The sequence below is a fragment of the Ipomoea triloba genome, chromosome 11 (assembly GCF_003576645.1).
Source record: "Ipomoea triloba cultivar NCNSP0323 chromosome 11, ASM357664v1".
NCBI classification, from domain to species: Eukaryota; Viridiplantae; Streptophyta; class Magnoliopsida; order Solanales; family Convolvulaceae; genus Ipomoea; species Ipomoea triloba.
Window position 1 is genome coordinate 21404195 of NC_044926.1, and position 20729 is coordinate 21424923.

Below are 20729 nucleotides of genomic sequence, written 5' to 3' on the forward strand. Positions count from 1 at the left end.
AAGTATATATAAACAGAAACTATATTATAACAGATTCAATAGTACTCCAAAAAAAAAAAAAAAAAGAATCAAGATATTTTCAGTTACCCTTACTATATATTTTTTTGTTGTCCCATCCATTATATTTTTAAAGGCCAATCAAGAATAAGATGATGACAAATGGTCACCCAGAGGATAGAGTCAATCCTGGAGACTGCTTCCAATTTTGCACATAATTATTATCAAGATCCAGGGACCCAATTAACCAACAACTTGGTTAAGCCCCAACACCTTAGTGGAAGAAAATAATTTATTTTTTTTTTTTGTTTTTTAAAAGTATAACAAATCAAATAAAAAACCTCAAGGTGGCTGCTTCCTATAGTAGTTCAAAATTTTAACTATAAATATGGCCTTTTGGATCTCTTCTCCTCACTGCATTTGTTTCTTAGCTTCTCTGATCTTATTATCTACACAGCCTAGCTTCTTAATTAGTAGTTGATATTGTTTTCCTGCATTTTGGATTGCATTATATTAGGCATGGGTTTAGGGATTAAGAACTTGCAGTGCTTGTTCCTGTTTGTTACAGTGCTTCTTTTACCTGTGCTGAGCTATGGTGAGCAGTTAGAAAATTCTCTCTACACTAGAGCTACCTTTTATGGAAGCCCAGATTGCTATGGAACTCAAAGTATGTGTTCTAATTTCCTCTACCTGTCCATTTTAATTACATTATGTGTCAGCTTTTATTCTTGTTGGAACTCAAACTGCTGATCAGCTCTAATACCACTTGTTAGCAAGGATTATTAAGCGATTATTACTACGCTAATAGCGAAGATGGAACTTTATTTTCTTGTACCGTCACATTTTCGAGAGGCATGGTACTGGACTTAGCCCTTTCAAGCCTTCACCCAACAATCTTTCTAGCCACTCGGTGTTAGACTTGGTCCTTCAAAATATATATATATATTTTTTGTTGTAGTGTTGCATAGGTTTTGTATGTTTTTGAATCGTTTAAAAGCGATTTTTTTTTAATACTACTAACTCTATTACAATGCAGTATCTGTTCATAATTACTTTCTCAACCTATTGAAGCACGAGAGAGTCAGTATTGACTCCATTGAGGCTCAAACCCACCACCTCCCGTATAAAGGGAAGGGTTTGATGCCACTGGACCACAAGGTCCTTGGCTTTAAAAGCGAATTTATTATTGAGCAGAGAACTTTTTCTTTCAATACTTCTGTTTAACGTTACATATAACTGTCGTAGCTGTATATATACATGTCAATGACTTTTAAGTTTAATAATTAAAGGGAGACCCCAGCCTAAACGGATATGAGTCCAATACAAATTAGGGTCTAGACAGTGTTGTATGGATTATAACAAAAAGTACATTATATTTTTAATGTAACTAAAAATATATTATCCGTGTACTGAATATACATTATACAAAATAATGTACTTTTAGTACTCAAATAATGTATTTTTTCTGAATATAATGTACATTTTTAATATATTAATAATACATCATTTGTGTACTGAATGTACCTATTTAATAGTATGGTCTATACAACTGTGTGGACCGATTAATTTTTCTTGAGCATTTTTACTTCCATTAGAAAAGAAAAACATATATTTTAATAATTTATATTCTTGGGTGATGAGAAAATTAAACAACTTAATGAATTTTCAGGTGGAGCTTGTGGGTTTGGTGACTATGGACGTAATGTGAATGGTGGTAAAGTAAGTGGAGTGTCTAGGCTTTACAGGAATGGAACTGGCTGTGGTGCATGCTACCAGGTATACTCTTCATCTTTTAGAAAGCTTGAAAAGGACAACCACATGTGTGTTGAATTATAATTCTATTCTCACATAATTTTTACATAACTCTGAAAGTGAGCAAATTCCTTCGTTTAGTTAGGGGGAATTGTAATTCTATAGTATTTAAATTCGTTCTATCATTTTTATGGAATTATATTCTCATAACCTCCGTATTTCAAAAAAAAAAAAAAACTCAGAGACAAAATTGCACATCTCTTTTTTTAACCTAAAATTAATGTTTGACTAATATATTATGTGGATCCATTTAATATATATGTATGTACATAATATGTTAACGACATACATACACATAATATGTTAACTGGAAATACATATAATCTAAATATCATTTTGAACCATGGTCTACAATACAAAATGCGCTTTCAATTTATTTACATGCGCATAATATGTTAGCTAAAAATACATAATCTAAATATCATTTTAAATTGTGGTCCACAATGCAAAGTGAACCCTGATGCTTGGTATAATTTATCCTCAAATAGTAATTGCAGTACTCTACACTTAACTAACATATATTGCCACTACTTAAAAATTATATATAATCATATTATAAAAACAATATTAGAAATAAAGCAGTCAACTATTATGTAGTATGATTGATGACACCTTTGTTACTATTCTAAATGGATGGTCATAAGATCGAACCTGATGATAAGAGCAATTAATTCTTTGAGTTAAAAAATTTTGAGAAAATATAGAACATATATTTCCTCGTAAGAATTGAATGTTTAAAAAAAAAAAAAAATACTACGGAGTATTAGAAATAAAGCTCTAGTTTTGATTGGTCTCTAGTACAAAACATAATGAAATTACATGATGGAGTGACAGGTGAGGTGCAAGATTCCGACACATTGCAACGAGGAAGGTACGAGGATCGTAGTAACAGACTACGGCGAAGGGGACAGAACAGATTTTATCCTGAGCGCACGTGCCTACTCAGAAATGGCTACTCCGGGACTGGCTAACCAGCTCTTCGCGTTTGGCGTGGTGGACGTGGAATACCGCAGGATTCCATGCCGTTACAATGGCTACAATCTCATGATCCAAGTTCACGACAAAAGCAACTTCCCTAATTACATTGCCATTTTGCCCATCTACCAAAGTGGATTATCTGATATTACAGCAGCCCAAATTTGGCAGGTACACTAATCAACTGTACGTTACATCATGGATTAGGATCTATTTTGCATTGTTGATTATGCCTAATCCGAAAGTTATATTCTATACTTACAGTTAATTGTTTATGTTCAGATAAATAAATTGAATGCACATAACATGTTAACTACACACATATATAAAATAATAATTACAGAGAAATAAACTATTAACTATAGGTGCCAAAGACTTGTGGTCTAGTGGCACCCGGTGTCCCGGTTTACACTCCCACATGGATGATGGGAGTGGGTTCGAGCCTTAGTGGAGGCAAATGTTGACTCTTTGTGTTTCAGTAGGTTGAGAAAGAAAAAAAAACTATTAACTATAGGTTAAAAAAATATGTTAATTGCAAACATATGCAAAAATATAATATTATATATAACAATATATTTTATGTCTGCAATTAATATATTATGTACCCGCAGTTAACAGTTTATGTATTTGTAATTATCATTTTGTGTCTGTAGTTAACATGTTATGCGTCTTCTATTTATTTATAGTCACATACATAATATGTCAACTATAGGTACACAATCTCAAAGTTATTTTAGATCAGGGTCCACAATACAGGATAGACTATACATAATATGTCAACTATAGGTACACAATCTCAAAGTTATTTTAGATCATGGTCCACAATACAGGATAGACTCTGGTCCATGGTATAATTTGCCTATAATAATTTGTCCTTGTTATGTTTGCAATTAACATATTGTACTGTGTACCCACAGTTAACTGTTTATGTATTTGTAATTATCATTTTATGTTAGCATGTTATGTATCTTCAATTTATTTACAGTCACACAAATTATAAATAGATAATATGTCAACTATAGATACACAATGTCAAATAAAGTTATCTTAGACGATCAAAATCTACAATACAAGTAAACTCGATTCATGATGTAATTTGCCTATAATAATTTGCCATTGTTGCTCAAGGCCGTACGTATTAATAGATATTGACATGCCATGGCCACTTATTATTGGATTATGATATATAGAGGCAATACGCACTTGCTTCAATGCATCACATAGTGGATATCGTAGGGATCCATTAGCTCCACTTTTTCTGCAATGCTACAAAAATGAGATACTAGCTAATTAATCGCCTAATATATCTTGCTTCTATACTTTATACTTAACAAGTGGACATAATTTTATGAATTTTTCAACATCTTTTTACTACTGATAGATGTTGGTTACTAATGAACCACTTGTACTGGTGATTAATTATAAACAAAGTTTTTTTTGGGATTCTAATAGTAGTAAGAAACATACACCATCACCATCCATCCATTCTAAATTTCTGATGACTTCTAGTAGTAGATTTCTTTTTATCAATTTCTAGTAGTCAGAAATATGATACTTTACTGTCCTAAGAACTTAATGAATTGAATTTTAAAAAATAAGTTTTACACAAATTGTTTTACTTTTTATATAATTTTTTTTCTAACAAAGTGAAAGATGCAGGCGGATTGCAAGGAGTGGAGGGACATGAGAAGGGTATTCGGGGGAGTATTTGATTACCAAAACCCTCCTAAGGGATCACTCTCATTCCGACTCCAGACAAGTTTAAACGGCAATACCAAGTGGTTAGAGGTGTCGGACGTGTTGCCGGACGAGTGGAAGGCCGGCGTTGCATACGATACTTACATTCAGCTTGACTAAATGCTGCTCAACCAATGCTTGCCCTAGCATTCATACACAAGTATATATATATATATGCATCCCATGCTAGCCGCTTTAATAATTGTTGTTGACCTTTTTGTGTTATGTTATTGTTTAGGCTAGTAGTTCCAGTGCTATTATGTTTTTGTTGGTTTTTTTTTTTTTTGTACTTTTTCTCTATTAGTTATTTATTACGAGTAATACTATAAGTTTGAATTTCTACTTCGTCTTTACTTTTTACTTGCATGACATGCTTTGATTCATCTAAAGAGAAAAAAGTAGGTAATAGTTTTTTTTCCCTTCTATCCATAAAATTATAATAAGGAGTTTTCTCCCAATGTCAACTCAGCATCATTTTGCATTCACTAATGCTCTCTTAATAATCCGTTTAAAAAGTGAAATTAGAGTAATTAAAGTATTGAATTTCGGGAGAACCCGGGTTCGATTCCCACAAGTGACGATTCTCCTGGCAAGCTCCTGTGCCTCTCGGAGCAAACGCGGGTGGACTCGGACCGTTAAACGGACGGAGAAAGACTCGTTGAATTTACCAAAAAAAAAAAAGAAAAAGTAGTGACTGTGTAATTAAAATGTTAGTAGTTACAGAAGTAATAGCGATGAAGATGCATTTGAATAAAATTAGTGATAGTGAGGGGAGCAATTCAACCAAAAAAAAATAAAAAAAAATAAAAAAAACTATTAATAACATTTTTCAGTACATATTTTGTATATGAAAAATTATTAAGTATATAATCTTTTTTGGCATATTGTAATTTTATAAATTAAATTGAATACATATACACACCATCTATTCTTTATGGCTAACCTTTTATAAAACACTCTTTTACTAATGATGGTTTTTAATTGACCAACATCGCCAAGAACGCGATAATACAAAAAATTGCGGTAAAATATTAACAAGGACCTAGGCCCTTAGATTGTTAAAATTGGGATACAACAATTAAATAATAGAAGAAATAAATAATTAGGCTAGTTGACCCAAATCACTAAGGCAATTGGATAATTGGCCTCCCAACCACCAATCGTTATACCCTGCACCATGGTGCACATAGCAATGTGCACCACGTATGTAAACGACGTCGTTTCGATGTTAGTGGACGCGGACGCGAATAACTACAGGGAATTCATTATCTATAATACACATAATCATTATCTAGAATACACAGAACGTTTGCCTAGAATACACAGAATATTTGCCCAGAATATTCAGAATAGTGACACAAAATACACAGATGTTAGTGGACGCGGACGCGAATGACTCCAGTGAATTCATTATCTATAATACACATAATCATTATATAGAATACACAGAACGTTAGCCTAGAATACACAGAATGTTTGCCCAGAATACACAGAATATTGACACAAAATACACAGAACTCATCCTCCTAATATTCGAATGCACAAACACATCACAACCTATGTTAATAACATGAATACACAGAATATTGACACAAAATACACAGAACTCATCCTCCTAAACATTTGGATGCACAAACACATCACAACATGTGTTACTAACATGAATACACAGAACGATTGCTTCGAATACACAGAACGGTTTCCTAGAATACACAGAATGATTGTCTAGAATACACAGAATATTAACATAAATACAGAGATCGGCCAAAACCGGAAACGTGGTTTCCAAAAAAACGGACGGTTAGTTTACAATGCTCAAAACGACGTCGTTTACGTAAGTGGTGCACGGTATAATTTGCTCCCGAGCACACCCTCAATTATTATTGCATGGACCATGGTCCACACAGCTGTGTGGACCATAAATAAAAGGTGCATTTTTAATATACTAAAAATATATTATTTTTGTACATAAAATACATTATTTTAATATACATTATTTAAGTACTGAAAGTACATTATTTTATATATACTATCAAATAATATACCTTCGATACAAAAATAATATACTTTTAGTATAATAAAAATGTACCTTATATTTATGGTCTACGCAACTATGTAGACCATGATTCACACAATAATTTACCCTACATCCTTCAGATAGGTGGAAAAACAAGCAAAAATCCCATACCTCTTATTTACAGTACTTTTGGGCAAGAAAAAGTAGAGAATGAGTGAATGACAACACTAAAAATTCTAGACCGCATATGTATCTTGCCAAGTAGCAGACATCTCCCATCCCATTGTCCAGCCCAAGGCATGAAAGCCCATCCCGTACCTTCAATATAAAAATAATGTACTTTTTATTTTTAATACACACAGTTGTGTGGACCATGGTCTATGCAATAATTTGCCGGGAGGTGCCCTCACCATCCATTATTTGCTAAATAACCCCAATCCTACTTTAATCAAACCAGCCTCCAAGAATCCAACACCTTTCTTAGCCAAATATATTGGCCCAAGTTACAACCCACCCCTCAACCACCTTGAGTGGAGGACTAGGACTTAGTCTCAAGTCCCACAATTCTTCAGATTGTTTAGGACGGTTGAACCCACAACCTTAGGCTTGTAATTTGAATTTCAAAAGTTACCTAAGAACATTTATGCACCACCCATTATCAAACCCCATCTATTACTATGAAGAAAGAAAATTGAATTACATATATTGAAATTAAATTTCTGTTACAAAAAGTATAAATGTGATATGGGCACAAGATCTCTGGATTATCCTCTGATTCTTCAATTGGATGGTCTGAACACTCCATTGAAGGGCCTTCAGAGTTCAAGTGGCTTGATATTCAAAGAAGAGCTTATATGTTTGTGAAGGATCACGTGTTGTTGTTGATGGATTCAACCCAACATTTGTGTTACTGTTGATGGAGTTTGTCAAATGTTGGTGTTTAGTATTTTTTTTTTTATCACTTATGTTGAAAGCTAAGATGAGAGGAATTGATGGATTCATCACTTGCTGTTGTTGGAGTTTGTCAAATGTTGGTGTTTAGTATTTTTTTTATCACTTGTTGCTTTTGAATACTATGCTCAAATATTAATATATTATTGAATATTATTAAATGTTACAATTGATTTTCTTTCCAATTAAACATAGAGTTTAATTGTGATTGCACTACGCATTTTAATATAAAGATTTTTGAAGAAATATAATTAAATGATAATTATAAAGATATAATAATGTAATTAAAGACAAATATTTAGCGACACTTAAATAACTGCCTCTAATATTTTAAAAATAAATAAAGACAATATTTAGCGACACTTAATAATCATCACTAAAAATTTTTAAAATAAATAAAGAAAAATATTTAGCGACACTCTTAATAACCACCACTAAAATTTAAAAAAATAAACTAATAGTTATATTTAGCGGTGGTTAGAGAACCACCGCTAAAAGCAAAAGTAAACTACCTTATATTTCACGGTAGTTACAAAACCGCTGCTAAATGCAATGTTGGTCAACAATTCCCGCGGTTGTCTAAAGTCGCCGCTAAATCCTTCCCAACACACTATTTAGGCATGGTTAAAGAACCGCCTCTAAACAACTTAGTGGCAGTTATCAATTGCCATGAAATAACAAAATAATCGTTGCTAAATAACATTTTTGGTGTAGTGATTATTCAGTTTCATTTTATATGTAGTTTCATTTCAACACAACTTAAATATCATTTGAATTCAATTACAGTTTTATTTGATAATATAAACACAATATGTGAGACAGTTTAATTTTAGATACACTGTAACTTCATTTTGTTATCAACACACAAAAAATAGGGGATGTGTTAAATTAAATTTTAACGGCGCCGCTTTTTAAACTATGGTCCACAAAGCTCTATGGACCATGGTCCACGGTATAACGATGGTTACTTCCACGCACCAACATTAAAATTTCAAAGTAGGCATGTCGTCTCTCCATCAATCATGTCTTCGATCTGTAATGCATACACATCTCAGTTGAGTAACTCCTCTAATTTGTCATCATCTCAAGCTTCTGGAAAAAAATTCAAAGGTATGCATGCATGCTTAAATTGATAAGATATGAAATTTTATAGTATGTTTAGGCTTTAATTTGTCGCTCTTTTTAAATTTGAAAAAATTTAAGATTAAACATACTTGATACTCCGACTTTGATATATTATATTGCAATTGGTTGATTGTTAAGTAAATTGATTCTTTTTTTTTTTTTTTTTGAGTACAAGTAAATTGGTTCTTTAATTTTATAGTTAACTAATAATAATATGGCATATTATGTCATGGAATTAAGAATATCTTTTTTTTCTTTTGGCCCAAAGAATCAATGTCCTAACCACCAGGGTGCAGACCTATGAGTCTATGACTGTGCTATTCATGAATGGTAACGGATGTATTATTACACTATATAATAATTTACAACCAGTTAGTATATCTCATTAAACTCATTTTTGCTTAATTACCTTTTTAAAAGATAGTGTTGTTAATTACATTTTTATGACAAAGAAATGGTTGGAGGAAAATGGTAAGAGGCAGCAGTACAAAAGTATGTCAAATATCAAAGTTAAGTTAGTACTATCAAAGTCAAGTCAACTCCAATTCCAATCCCTTGCTAAAGTGTAATTTAGAACTTGTAGAACTGCCTCTAATTGATGCTATGAACTAATGCCTTTTGTCAGTAAAACAATATAAGCAATTTATTTAAAATAAAATTATACTCCGTATTAGAGAACTCCCTAGTAAAAATAAAATAGCAATAAAGGAAAATTATTGTCTAAAGTTGTGTATAACTAGTTAACTAATAAGCAAACATTGTGTTAATTTAACTTAAACTTCTATGAGTATATATGAAAACTCAGTATGTAATAAGTAAATGGATTACTAAAGCAATTATAATAATATTGGAGGTTAAAACTTTGTAAAAAGCAAAATATTAAAAAGTTTGAGCATTAAAGCCAAAGTCCAACTTGCACCAGTTCTTAAAACTTTCTATAACAAAATCCATTAAAAACAAGAAAAAGAACACATTGCACCAGTTTGTTTCACTTCTTTCCTTTAACTTGCTGCAAATTCACAATAGGTCCTGAAGAGTTTAGTAAGCAGATCTTTCATGTCCTCAGCTTGACATAACACTACAAATACATCCATTTATTAATATGAATCTTTGTCCAATTATACCTGCAAGAGTGTTAGATAATCAAAAAGTACGATGTGAGAAGAGATGGGCGGTCAATATGTTGTTTAGTAAAACTTATTTAATTGGATGAGAAATGACACTTTTAATCTATTAATTGTGATAGTACAGACAAATTTGATCATTAACATTACAGTTGCATTAAAAAACTCAATCTAGAAATCAAAATTTGCAATGATTGGAATTAAGGATAAAGTAGTCTACATTTTAGATGTAATATTTTATAAATATGATAGTTATGAATCATACAATGCAACATAACACATCTTAGTTTATGTTAGGTAATAGTCCTTAACTTGAATAGATTATGGATTATTCACTGTCTATAAAAAAAAAAAAACTCATTAGTTATAATCAATCATGATAAACTTTACCAAACAGAGACTCTATACAAAACAGTGAAACACATAGGCAAAAGGGGAAAAGAGAACTAGAAAAGGAAAACAACTAACTATTCATACATATATATATATATATATATATTACCTTCTATGCACGATGTGGATGGTCAACAACCTTAATAAGTTGTTCACAACCGACATCTACCCTTTCTTCATTGATTTTTTTTGCCAAATTCTTTATTGAATCACTGCATCCCCAAAACTCAATTGTCTGGAGGTTAAAATTATTGGTAATGCAGGAAGGGATCATCTCAAGTTGCTCACAGCTTCGCAGAGCCAGCCACTCCAGGTGTGGTAAGCAGTCCTCATCATCACCTATCCATTGTTGAATATCTACAGAGTCAAGCTTTAAATATTTGAGTCTAGGAAACTTATCATCTTTCATCTCCCATTTTGAACCCTTAAAGGCATTGCAAAGAAGCTTCAGAACCTCAAGCTGGGGCAGCCTCCCAATTATAGAAATTTCATCCCATGGCAGTGCCAAATTTGACAAGGTGAGTCTTTTGAGGCTCTGGGGAAAGCTAAAGTCACTAGATGATACCACTCTGTGAGTACAACAAATCTTGAGTGATTCAAGTTTGTTTAGATACAATAGAGAAGGGAAGAGATTGCACTTCTCTAGAGTACTGGAAGAATCAGCAACTACAAATTTCAAGTTTCGAACATTCCCTAACCACTTTTGCATGTGCTCTTTTTCTGTCCAAGTACTGCCCACATCATAAACAAGAGGAAGTGCAGAAATGGTCTGTAGATCTGATTCCATAGATAACATCAATGACTTCTGTCCATGATAATTTGGACCTGGAAGAAATACAGCATGTGGATATATATGCAAATGCCTTAGCTTCCTCATATGTTGCACAGTGTGGGGTAGCCCAACAGCTTCTGATCCAGCTTTTGATCCTTTGATAAGAAAAGTTTCAAGATCACCTAGATTAGATACGGACTCTGGGATGGAATCAAAATTACCATGAATAGCTAGGTACTTCAACAGAATCATCAACTCTATTTCTCGTGGAAATGAATTGCCAACGTTAATGCTCCCAAAATCCAATACTCTAAGCAACCTAAAGTTGTTTGTGATGCATGTGACATCACAGTCCATAATTAACTTGTCCTCAACACCAAATATCAGAGAACGCACATGTGAACCACTAGGCTTTGACATAAGAAAATGTCTTCCATTGGAATGGATGTACAGGCGACATTGAGTGTAGGGCTCTTGCTTTGATTTAGTATCTGCATCTCTCCCATTTATTAGCTCCCAAATGTGTTCTTCCCTACACTTTTTCAAGCAAAATTCAGAGAACTGTTCAACAATATTGCATTTTTTAATTCTGCCATTGAATATTTGTTGAGCTACAACAAGTACCTCACTTGTCTGTAACTCCAGTAATAAATCATTTGCTTGATCCTCTAAGCTCTTGTTTGTTGTTTGTTGTACAAGTTTCTCAGCAATGGATAACCATATCAACTTTTTGATGGGAATTGTTTCACTCTTTATAATTGGCCCCCAGTAAAGAAAACATGATTTCAATTTCTCAGGCAAGTCCTTGTAACTGGGTTCTAATATGTTATCATTCAGGTAGGTAATATTTTGAGAGAAAAGCCTTTCTTCTTCTTCCCCCCACCTATCTGGATTCTTTTCCATCATTCTCAGAGTTTCAACTGCCAAATGAATTGCAAAAGGTATTCCGTAACACCTCTCTGCAATACGCATTCCAATTTCTTCCAATTTACCAGAGCAATCATTGTCAAATATCTTGTTTTTTAACAACATCCAAGATATTGAAGTAGGAATAAATCCAAGATGAACAAATTTTATGGTTTGGTCACTGAGTTTTGAAACTAACCCGTGGAACCGAGTGGTGAAAATAATTCCGCTCCCATTGTTTTCTTTATGAAATACCCTTTGAAAGTATTCCCATATTTCAATATCCTGTAAATCGTCCATAACGATAAGATACCTTCTTCCCCAAAGGCTTTTCTTGAGAAACTGAGCTAAATCTCCATCATCATAAAAATCACGAATTTGAGCCCTCATACCAACTTGATTCAGAAGCCCCATTAACAAATTTCTTTTTGTATTTACTCCAGAAAGATCACACCATGCACGAACATCAAAATGGTTCAAAAATCTTTCATTATAGTATACTGCCTTTGCTAAAGCTGTCTTGCCAAGTTTTGGCATACCAACAATTGAGATAACGTGGTGTTCTTTTTTCCCATTGGCAAGTTTCTCTACAATCTCTTTCACCTCGTTCTCAACACCCACAACTTTGCCTTGATTAACTTCAGGTAAAACATGGGTGCTCATCTGTTGAGTACTTCTATCTTCAGCTTCCCAATTCTTGTTAAAAATCTCAATCCTACTGTCAATGGATTGAATTTTTTCTGTGACTTGGAAAAGCTCCAACATATGATACCAAAGATGATGTTGCCTCACCAAAAATGAATCAATTGTGTATTCTGCTTCAAAAACAGCATCTACAACACGACTCTTGATAGCTTTAAATTCCTCATCATGCTCATTGTACAACTCAATTGCATGAGAGAATGAAGTTTTTAATGACTCTAAACTAGAATGGATTGCCATAACTTGCCGCTTTACCAGCGCAACCTTGTTTGATGTAGGGATCACATCCTCTTTTAGATATTGGAGGAAAGAATCAAGAAAGGCTTTCTGATTGACCCTTGGGAATTTCAATGTTGTTGGCTCTAGATAAATTCCACTAGCTCTTATCTTCAAGTGCTTAATATCTTCGAGCATCCCCACTAAATCTTCTTTCACTCCATTGTCAATAATTGAAGAAATTATTGATTCTCCCTTAAAAGCCATTTCTTCTATGTGTTTGTAGAGAGAGAAATCTGAGCAATAAATTTGCTTCATTTTATGACTCATTAAGTAATTCCGCATAAACACCAATCCCTCAAGAAGGGTTTCAGTTTGATCCTTGATTTGAGGCTCCATGGTATTGTCCAGGTGTTCTAATATGCGCACTTCTGCCTTGATAAGCTTAAGATCTTTGGATAACTCAGAAAGATAATCCAATTCACCTATAGAAAACAATTTTGGTGCGTGTGCTGTGAATACAACTTCAACATGTGACGAGATGGATTTCACATGTTCAATATATTGGCTTGACTTATTGGAGAGAAAAGATTCCAAGAATTCGAGTTCCAAGTGAATTTCATCATCTTTTACTTGATTATTCATATCTGCCCCATGGTTTAGTGTCACCCTTAAAACATCTTGGAGAAAAATGAGAATTTCATCAGCTATTCGAACAATCATGTCAAATTCTGATGCGCTTGAAGTAGACTTCAAACTTTTTAGCAAAAGATCTATTACCTCAGAGTCTATAAACCTGGCCTTAGCCATGCAATCTTTGATCACATTTACCATCTCTGATTCCCCTCCAATGAGAAAACATTGGTCAGATATCAATGTTGCAGTATCAAGCACACTTATAATACCAATCAAGAGATCTTGCAACTTTTCACCTTCAACGCCTAGTGTAGTAATGAATTCTAAAAACATTTTCAAGAGCAATAACCTTTTCTCAAGATCACTAATCTCTTTGAAGGTAACTTCCAAAATATCCTTGCAGCATTTCAAAATCTCAAGGATATTGTCAGCATATTCCACCACAGAATTGTCATCTAGGAATGCCTGATTCTGTTGTGATGTTATAATGGCCCTATAAGCTTGAGTTTGACTCTTCAAATTATTAATCTTTTCACGCACTTGAGAGACATTGTCAATCGCCCCAATAGTTGCAATTTGATCAGCTATTCCAAAATGCCCTGCTTGTTGGACAGCTTCTTCCATATAATCTATTAATCCACTTGAGTTGCTATCCTCAAGGGTTTCATGATTGTCTTTAGACATCAGAATATCTGCAGCAAACGTCATCTATCCTGGCCTCCAACTCGAGATGGATATTGATCGAGGTTGAGGAATTGATTGTCCTACAAGAAGATATGTAGATGAAATTTGCAGGCATATAATATAATCTTCCATAAGCAAGTGTTTGCTTACAGAAAGCAAAAGTGGGAAAAAGAAAGGAAAGACTAGGGGTGTGTTTGGTCCATGGTTTACACATTAGGAATGGTAATCAAAGTGTTTGGTTAACAACTTTTTTAAATACAACTATGGATTTTGATTATCTCTTCAATTAAAATTTTCATTCCCTAATAAAAAATGGGTATCATTCCATCTTATTGGTAATCTAATTTTTAAATTTGAATTAGTACTTTTTTATTTTTGGTTTGATTTTTTTTGTTCATATTAATGCTTTGGATGTCATTATATTATGATCAATTGTCTTGATTTTTTATTTTTGTATTTTTAAAACATTTATTCCCATTATAAGGTCATATACAACCAAACATCAATATTGGTAATCATTCTAATTTAACCCTACTTCCAAACATGCAAAACACTTTCACCAAAACCCATTATCATTACAAGTATTTGATTCTCATTCCCATGTGCAAACCAAACAGACCCTAGATATCAAAATGTCTCAATCCACAGAATCCAGTAATGCAAGGAATGGGTAAGATTATTGAGAGCTCTAATTCTAACCAGCGAGAGTTTTAGCTGATTTATGTCAAAACTCAAGCTTGAGCAACTGTATGCATATTAAAGAACTTGATAATCAAAAGAGAGAAAAGTCCAGTCTAGTCCAAAACAGGAAGGAGATCACTGATAAATATACCTTTTCTCTCCTGTTGGTTGATCAAATTTTGGTACTTTAGGAATCTGGAGAAAGAGCTTAGCTTTTTTCTGCACCGTAAACGTAAATCCGAAGATCAAATTCCAAGTAATGCTTGTGCAACAAAACATGAGAAAAGTTTCCGAATTCTTACCAATCAACTTCTTTCATTTCCTAGCTCTGTTTTCAGTCTGCATACTTCAAATCAACCCAGCCATAGACCAAGATGAGATGAATGGACGAGCAGGTCAACGATGATAAGTTCTGGCATGTGGATTAAAGAAAATATAACTTCCAGTATCGATAACTCTATATATTTTAATCTTCACCAAAAAAAACTCTATATATTTTAATTTATTTAAAAAATATAGGTCACTATATAGACTATTTATTAGTCCACTGCCTGTCGGCACTGGTCAACTAAATAATTAAAATTTTCATTTAGAGTTAAAAACTTATAAGAATTAAAGGAAAAAGTGTTAAATTAACCCTTGAGTATGGTTGATAGTGTAATTGGGTCCTTTAACTGAAAAACATTAAAGTTCCTTAAATCGGCAAGAAAATTTAGTTGAGCCTTAAACGACTTGTTTATCATGTTACTATTCCTTGAATTGAAATTAAGTGTAAAATTTTGTAGTTCGTATCACATTTGATCCTACTATCAAATTAATTTGTATTTTAAAATAATTTTAATAATTTTTTTTATATAAAAAAAAATCAAAAGTCGCTAGTCCCATGGGGACTGTCGACTTTTTGAGTTTTTTTAGTTATTTAAAATAATTATTTTTATATTTATTAAAATACGCTTGTAAAATTATTTTAAATAATTTAAAAATAATTATTTTAAATAAGTAAAAAATCAAAATAAAAGTCAAATTTGTAATTTTTGTGCCTTTACTAATAAAATATTAAGACAAAATTTAAAATTTTAGTATAACTCAGGGACGAAAAGTGAGCACGAAAGGTCAAATTCACTTTTCGTCCTTAAGTTATCATTGGTGTTGCACTTTTTATCCCTAACTCTAAATTATACTAAAATTGTAAATTTCGTCCATAATATTTTATTAGTAAAGTAACGAAAAGTGCAACATTAGTGATAACTTAAGAACGAAAAGTGAGTCTGATCAACACTTAGGGACGAATTCTACAATTACCCTACAACCTATAAACGAAAAGTGCAATTTTTCCTTTTTGTTTTATTTTTTTAATTATTTAAAATAATTATTTTTAAATTATTTTAAATAATTAAAAACAAACAAAAAAACCGGCAGTCCCCACTTTTGCCCTTTTTTTTTTGAAAAAAAAAGAAAATTTTTATTTAAAAATTATTAAAATTATTTTTAAAATACAAATTAATTTGATAGCAGGACCAAATGTTATACAAATTACAAAATTTTGCAATTTATTTCAACCCAAGGAGTAATAACATGCTAAACAAGTCATTTAGGACTCAATTGAACTTTTTTGCTGGTTTAGGGAGCTTTAATGGAGCTTTTTTCACTTAAGGGCTCAATTGCACTATCCATTATACTTAGTGACTAATTTGACACTTTTTTCCATAATTAAATAATGAAAAAAGTACACTTTTGGATTATAGGGTAATTATAAATTTTGTGTCTAAGGGTTAGTCTTGCTTACTTTTCGTGCGTTGCATTTTTCATCATTCCGTACTCACTTTTTGTCCTTTGAGTTATACTAAAATTATAAATTATGTCATTAATGTTTTATTAGTAAAACGACAAAAAGTGCAATACCAATAATAATTTATGGACGAAAAGTGGGTATGATTAATACTTAAATACTTATATAATTACACTATAACTTATGAACAAATTAAAAAGTGTAATTTTTTATTAAATAATTAATCTAAACAAGTTAACCGTTGAAGTGTTGAACACTTGAGAGATCGCACCCAATCAAGTTAATTCTATTTTTTTAATATTAACAAAAGATAAATTATCAATTAATTTTAAATTAAGTAACATTACACGTAATAGAATCAGTAGTATTCAAAAAAAGTAACATTACACGTATTCTTAATTTTTATTAGAGTTAATTTCATTTTTTGTTCAAGATTTTAAGGTGGCAATCAACTTGTAGTCATTTTTTATTAGAACATTTTCATTTGGTCCTAGTATTATTGTGACATGTCCATTTTTAGTACTTTATCAACAAAATCGTCGAAATATTGTTAAATACAAAGTCATTTCAATCTTTTTTATATAAAGTACGTTGAACTGCTATATTTGTTATGTTTATTTTTTGAAAACATCCATAATTGAAGGTCGAAATTTCCTTGTATTTAACAATATTTAAATCATTTTATTAATAAAGGACAAAAAATGGTCATGTCACAATAATACTAGGACCAAAAGTGGATGTTCTAATTAAAAAATAAAATAAAATAAACTTAAAGTAGATTGCCACCTATAAATCTAGGACCAAAAATGTAATTAATATTATTTACTCTTTTTTATGTGGTGTGTTCTGGTTCACTAAAAAAAAATCACAATTTTTATTAACTTTTTTTATCAACAAAACCATAATATAAAACAAATATTTTACTATATTAAAATTTATATCATTCTCCTTTTAAATTAGCCAATTAGTTAACTTGTACCTGAACAGGTGATTCAGTTTATCTATCTTGAGTTTTTACCAGCAAACACTATTATTGCATTGGCACAGGAAAGTACACAAGTTGTTCAATAATTGCATGTCCACATCTAGCACAGCCTGTCTCAATAGTTACATGTCCACTATTGTTCAGCTGACCGACAATATCTGGCCATCATTAGATAAGGAGTAAATTTTTTTTTGAAAGGGAAATTTATAAGGAGTAAATTTTTTTTTTGAAAGGTAAATTTATTAATCATCATTAGGAAGGTTTATGTTGGTCCCGATAGGTAGAGGAGTGAGTCTAGAAGGGGTAAGGGGGTTGAATAGACTCACTAGGTTTTGAAAATTTTCACAAGTAGAAACCCTTAAAAAGAGTTAGAACTTGATCAAAGATTAAAGCAGCGGAAATAAGGTTGTTATCGGTTTTTAATATCACTTTGCACAGTTTTGATAGTTAAGAAAATATTAGGATTGGTTCGTGAGTATGCAATGCAAAATATAAGAGCAGTAAGTAATAGAGAGAGTGGAGTTTTTATAGTGGTTCGGCTGTTAACGAAGCCTATTCCACTCTTCTTCACAACGTGTGAAGGATTGCACTATTATCTCCTTTTATAGTACAATATCTTCCCCAAAACATGCTCTTTTGATCACAAAGCCAGGCAGGGTGAGGCAGCCACGCTTTTGTAGGTTTTTCAACTTCTCCGAGTTTACTCTGTCTCTTTCTACTTCTCCTAAGTAGAGATGGGTTGAATGATTGAACTTTTCTCCAACTTGGAAATCTTGGCTTGAGCTTCTTGAATCAACACTTGAGTAGCACAAGATTTCTCTAAAAATCTGGATTGAGAGTTTGAGCTTTTTTGAATTTTGCACACTATTAAGAGCTTATTATAGCCTATTGCATGTATGAACCAGCAACTCCAAATGGAAGGGAGCTTGGGTATTTATAGGCATGAAATTTGAGTTCGTTGGAGGGAAATCAAATTTCAAAACCTATGTTCAGTGTGTAATATCCGTTGGGTAAAGTTGACCGATGTGGATGTTAGTACTTTGTAGTCGTTTGTCTACTTTAGTGTAAAGACAATATGTCTTTTGTCTTACACAGAAGGACATAGCATTTAATGCTCCTTGGGATTGCTTCCTAGAATCCGTTTGACAATAATCATCCACAAAATCAATGCTATGGACAAGACAATATTCCAGAGAATGTCTTTAGAGTCCTCATGCCTTGTGTGCTTATGAGAATGATTGACCTTATCATTCTTCCATTATCTCCTCGAATGAACCAACTTGATCATTCGGTCTTCTCTAAGTCTTCAAGAGACTGGCCCTTCCAGTACTCAGCCTTAGTCTTCTTGACTTCTCTCAACTCGGTAAGTCTTCGGCCTTTACGTCTTCAAGTCTTCGTCCTTGAGCTCTTCTAAGTCTTCAGCTAAGAGTTACCTCGGGTTTTGCCATGAACTCGTTGTGACGAGCTCTAACAAGTATTCGGATTATAAGCAAAGATAATAAAGGCAATGAAAAATTGGGGGGTCTCCTCTAGTCTTTGGTATCAAAATCAAGAGTTCGGGGTTCCTAACAATTTCCCAATTTTTTATGATGCCAACACATATACTCAGACCATCAGGCTACTTATATCCAAATTGGATTTTTATTATCATAGCCAAATAGTAGAGTTTAACAATAAAGCATTTCGAGGAGTAAGATTACTAAAAAGTAACTAACACACGCATAAACCCCAAAAATTTGTCCTTTATTCATCAAAAGTAACACCATTACATAAGATATAAAGCAAATTAAAAACTTTGAAGATCATATCTTCTCTTCGGCCTTCCTAGTCTTCGTGCATCATTTCCTTCTTCGTTCCAGTCTTTCACTTTCATCAACATCCTTTTGATCAATCATGTTGTTTATGGTCCTTCTAGCTTCGACCACATCCATGTTCTCGATCATGTCAGCATATTTGCTTCTTACACGAAGTATAAGATAGTTTTGAGTAGCTTAGCCAAGATTCTTGCCTTCAATGATCCTTCTATTCCACCAACATAACAATTCGGGTGCTGTCATTCCATCATAGAAGCTTTGACCTGTTGCACCCATTATTTGATTTATGGCTTGAATCTTCAGAGTGCCATCTTCATGTTTTCTTACTCTTTCTGCATCTTCAATCCTCTTTTTCATCTCTTCAAAATGCTTTTGGCCATCTTTTTGAATTTTGAGAATTCTTTCTTCTTCCTTCTTTTTCTCAAAAATGCATTCATTTTGTGATCTTTGGTATTGAGTTCTATCTCTGACGGATTTTTTCTTCCAGAAGGGAGGTATGTTGTAGCCTTCAAACCTTTTGCCACTTCCTTCTTCATACGGAATGTAATCAACTATTTCTCCTTTAGCTGTTCGATCGGGTTGTTTCTGGTCTTGGTGTTTTGTGACCTCGGCCTTTAGAATGTCCATGTCTCGGTGTCGAGGACGATGGTGGAGCTGGCAGAGCTAAAAAAAAATTTCTCTCGGAATGTTTCTATCAGATCTCTTCCAACCATCGCTTCCTCGGCCATCATGATCATCTCAGTTTCTTCTGTCTCTGTCTCCTCGGCCTTGTTATTTACAAGCTCTCTTTTCCCCCCTTGTTGGCATCATCAGACCTCGCCAACTCGTCAATCTTGGTACTTAGACGATTAATGACCACTTGAAGCTCTTCTATGGACCACTGATTTTCAAGAACATAGGTTCTTGTTCGGTTGGTGTTTTTAGTGACCAGATCCAATTTAACGCACGACATATCAAGTCGTTCTTTCACAAAGGCGTGCTTGAGCCTCAAGTCTTGTTGAACTCGCTGTACTTCTGATAAGGTTTCTTGTAAGGCTGCAAAAGATTTTGAGTTCTCAGTTTGAGCCTTATCTAACTTTCCTTCAAGTTTAGCAGTTTGAGCTAGCACAGGGGATTTTGACTGTGTTTCTTCTGTTTCTTTAGGTCTTTCTTGACTTTGGCAATAGAATCATTCAGAGATTTGAATTGAGTTGATTGAGTCCTCGCTAAATCCTGTATAGCAGAAAGAATGGATGAGAAGGCAGGGATAGAACCACTTAACTCCTCGGTTGATTGAGATTTCGGAGCTTCATTATTGTTACTATCACCACGAGGTGCTTCCAAGTTTTCTCCTTGGGCTAGGTTTGAATCAGCTTGTATATCAACATCAACCAGATGAGTGTCATCCAGATCATTCCTCGGGTGTGAGTCTTC

The 20729-nt window shown here is 33.0% G+C and overlaps 2 protein-coding genes across 2 annotated transcripts; one reads left to right on the top strand and one right to left on the bottom strand.

Moving 5' to 3' along the window:
* The first annotated feature begins 415 nt into the window (after positions 1–415).
* LOC115997228 (expansin-like B1) lies at positions 416–5006 on the top strand. Its single transcript, XM_031236740.1, has 4 exons — positions 416–664; positions 1667–1773; positions 2644–2955; positions 4444–5006. Exons 1-4 carry the CDS (start codon positions 517–519, stop codon positions 4639–4641), a joined length of 765 nt encoding a protein of 254 aa, XP_031092600.1. The 5' UTR covers positions 416–516; the 3' UTR covers positions 4642–5006.
* A 4432-nt stretch (positions 5007–9438) lies between these two features.
* On the bottom strand, positions 9439–15152 carry LOC115996679 (putative late blight resistance protein homolog R1A-3). Its single transcript, XM_031236031.1, has 4 exons — positions 15031–15152; positions 14880–14947; positions 10241–14127; positions 9439–9738 (listed from the first exon to the last, which is right to left on the bottom strand). Exon 3 carries the CDS (start codon positions 14069–14071, stop codon positions 10244–10246), a length of 3828 nt encoding a protein of 1275 aa, XP_031091891.1. The 5' UTR covers positions 14072–14127; positions 14880–14947; positions 15031–15152; the 3' UTR covers positions 9439–9738; positions 10241–10243.
* Positions 15153–20729: the final 5577 nt, after the last annotated feature.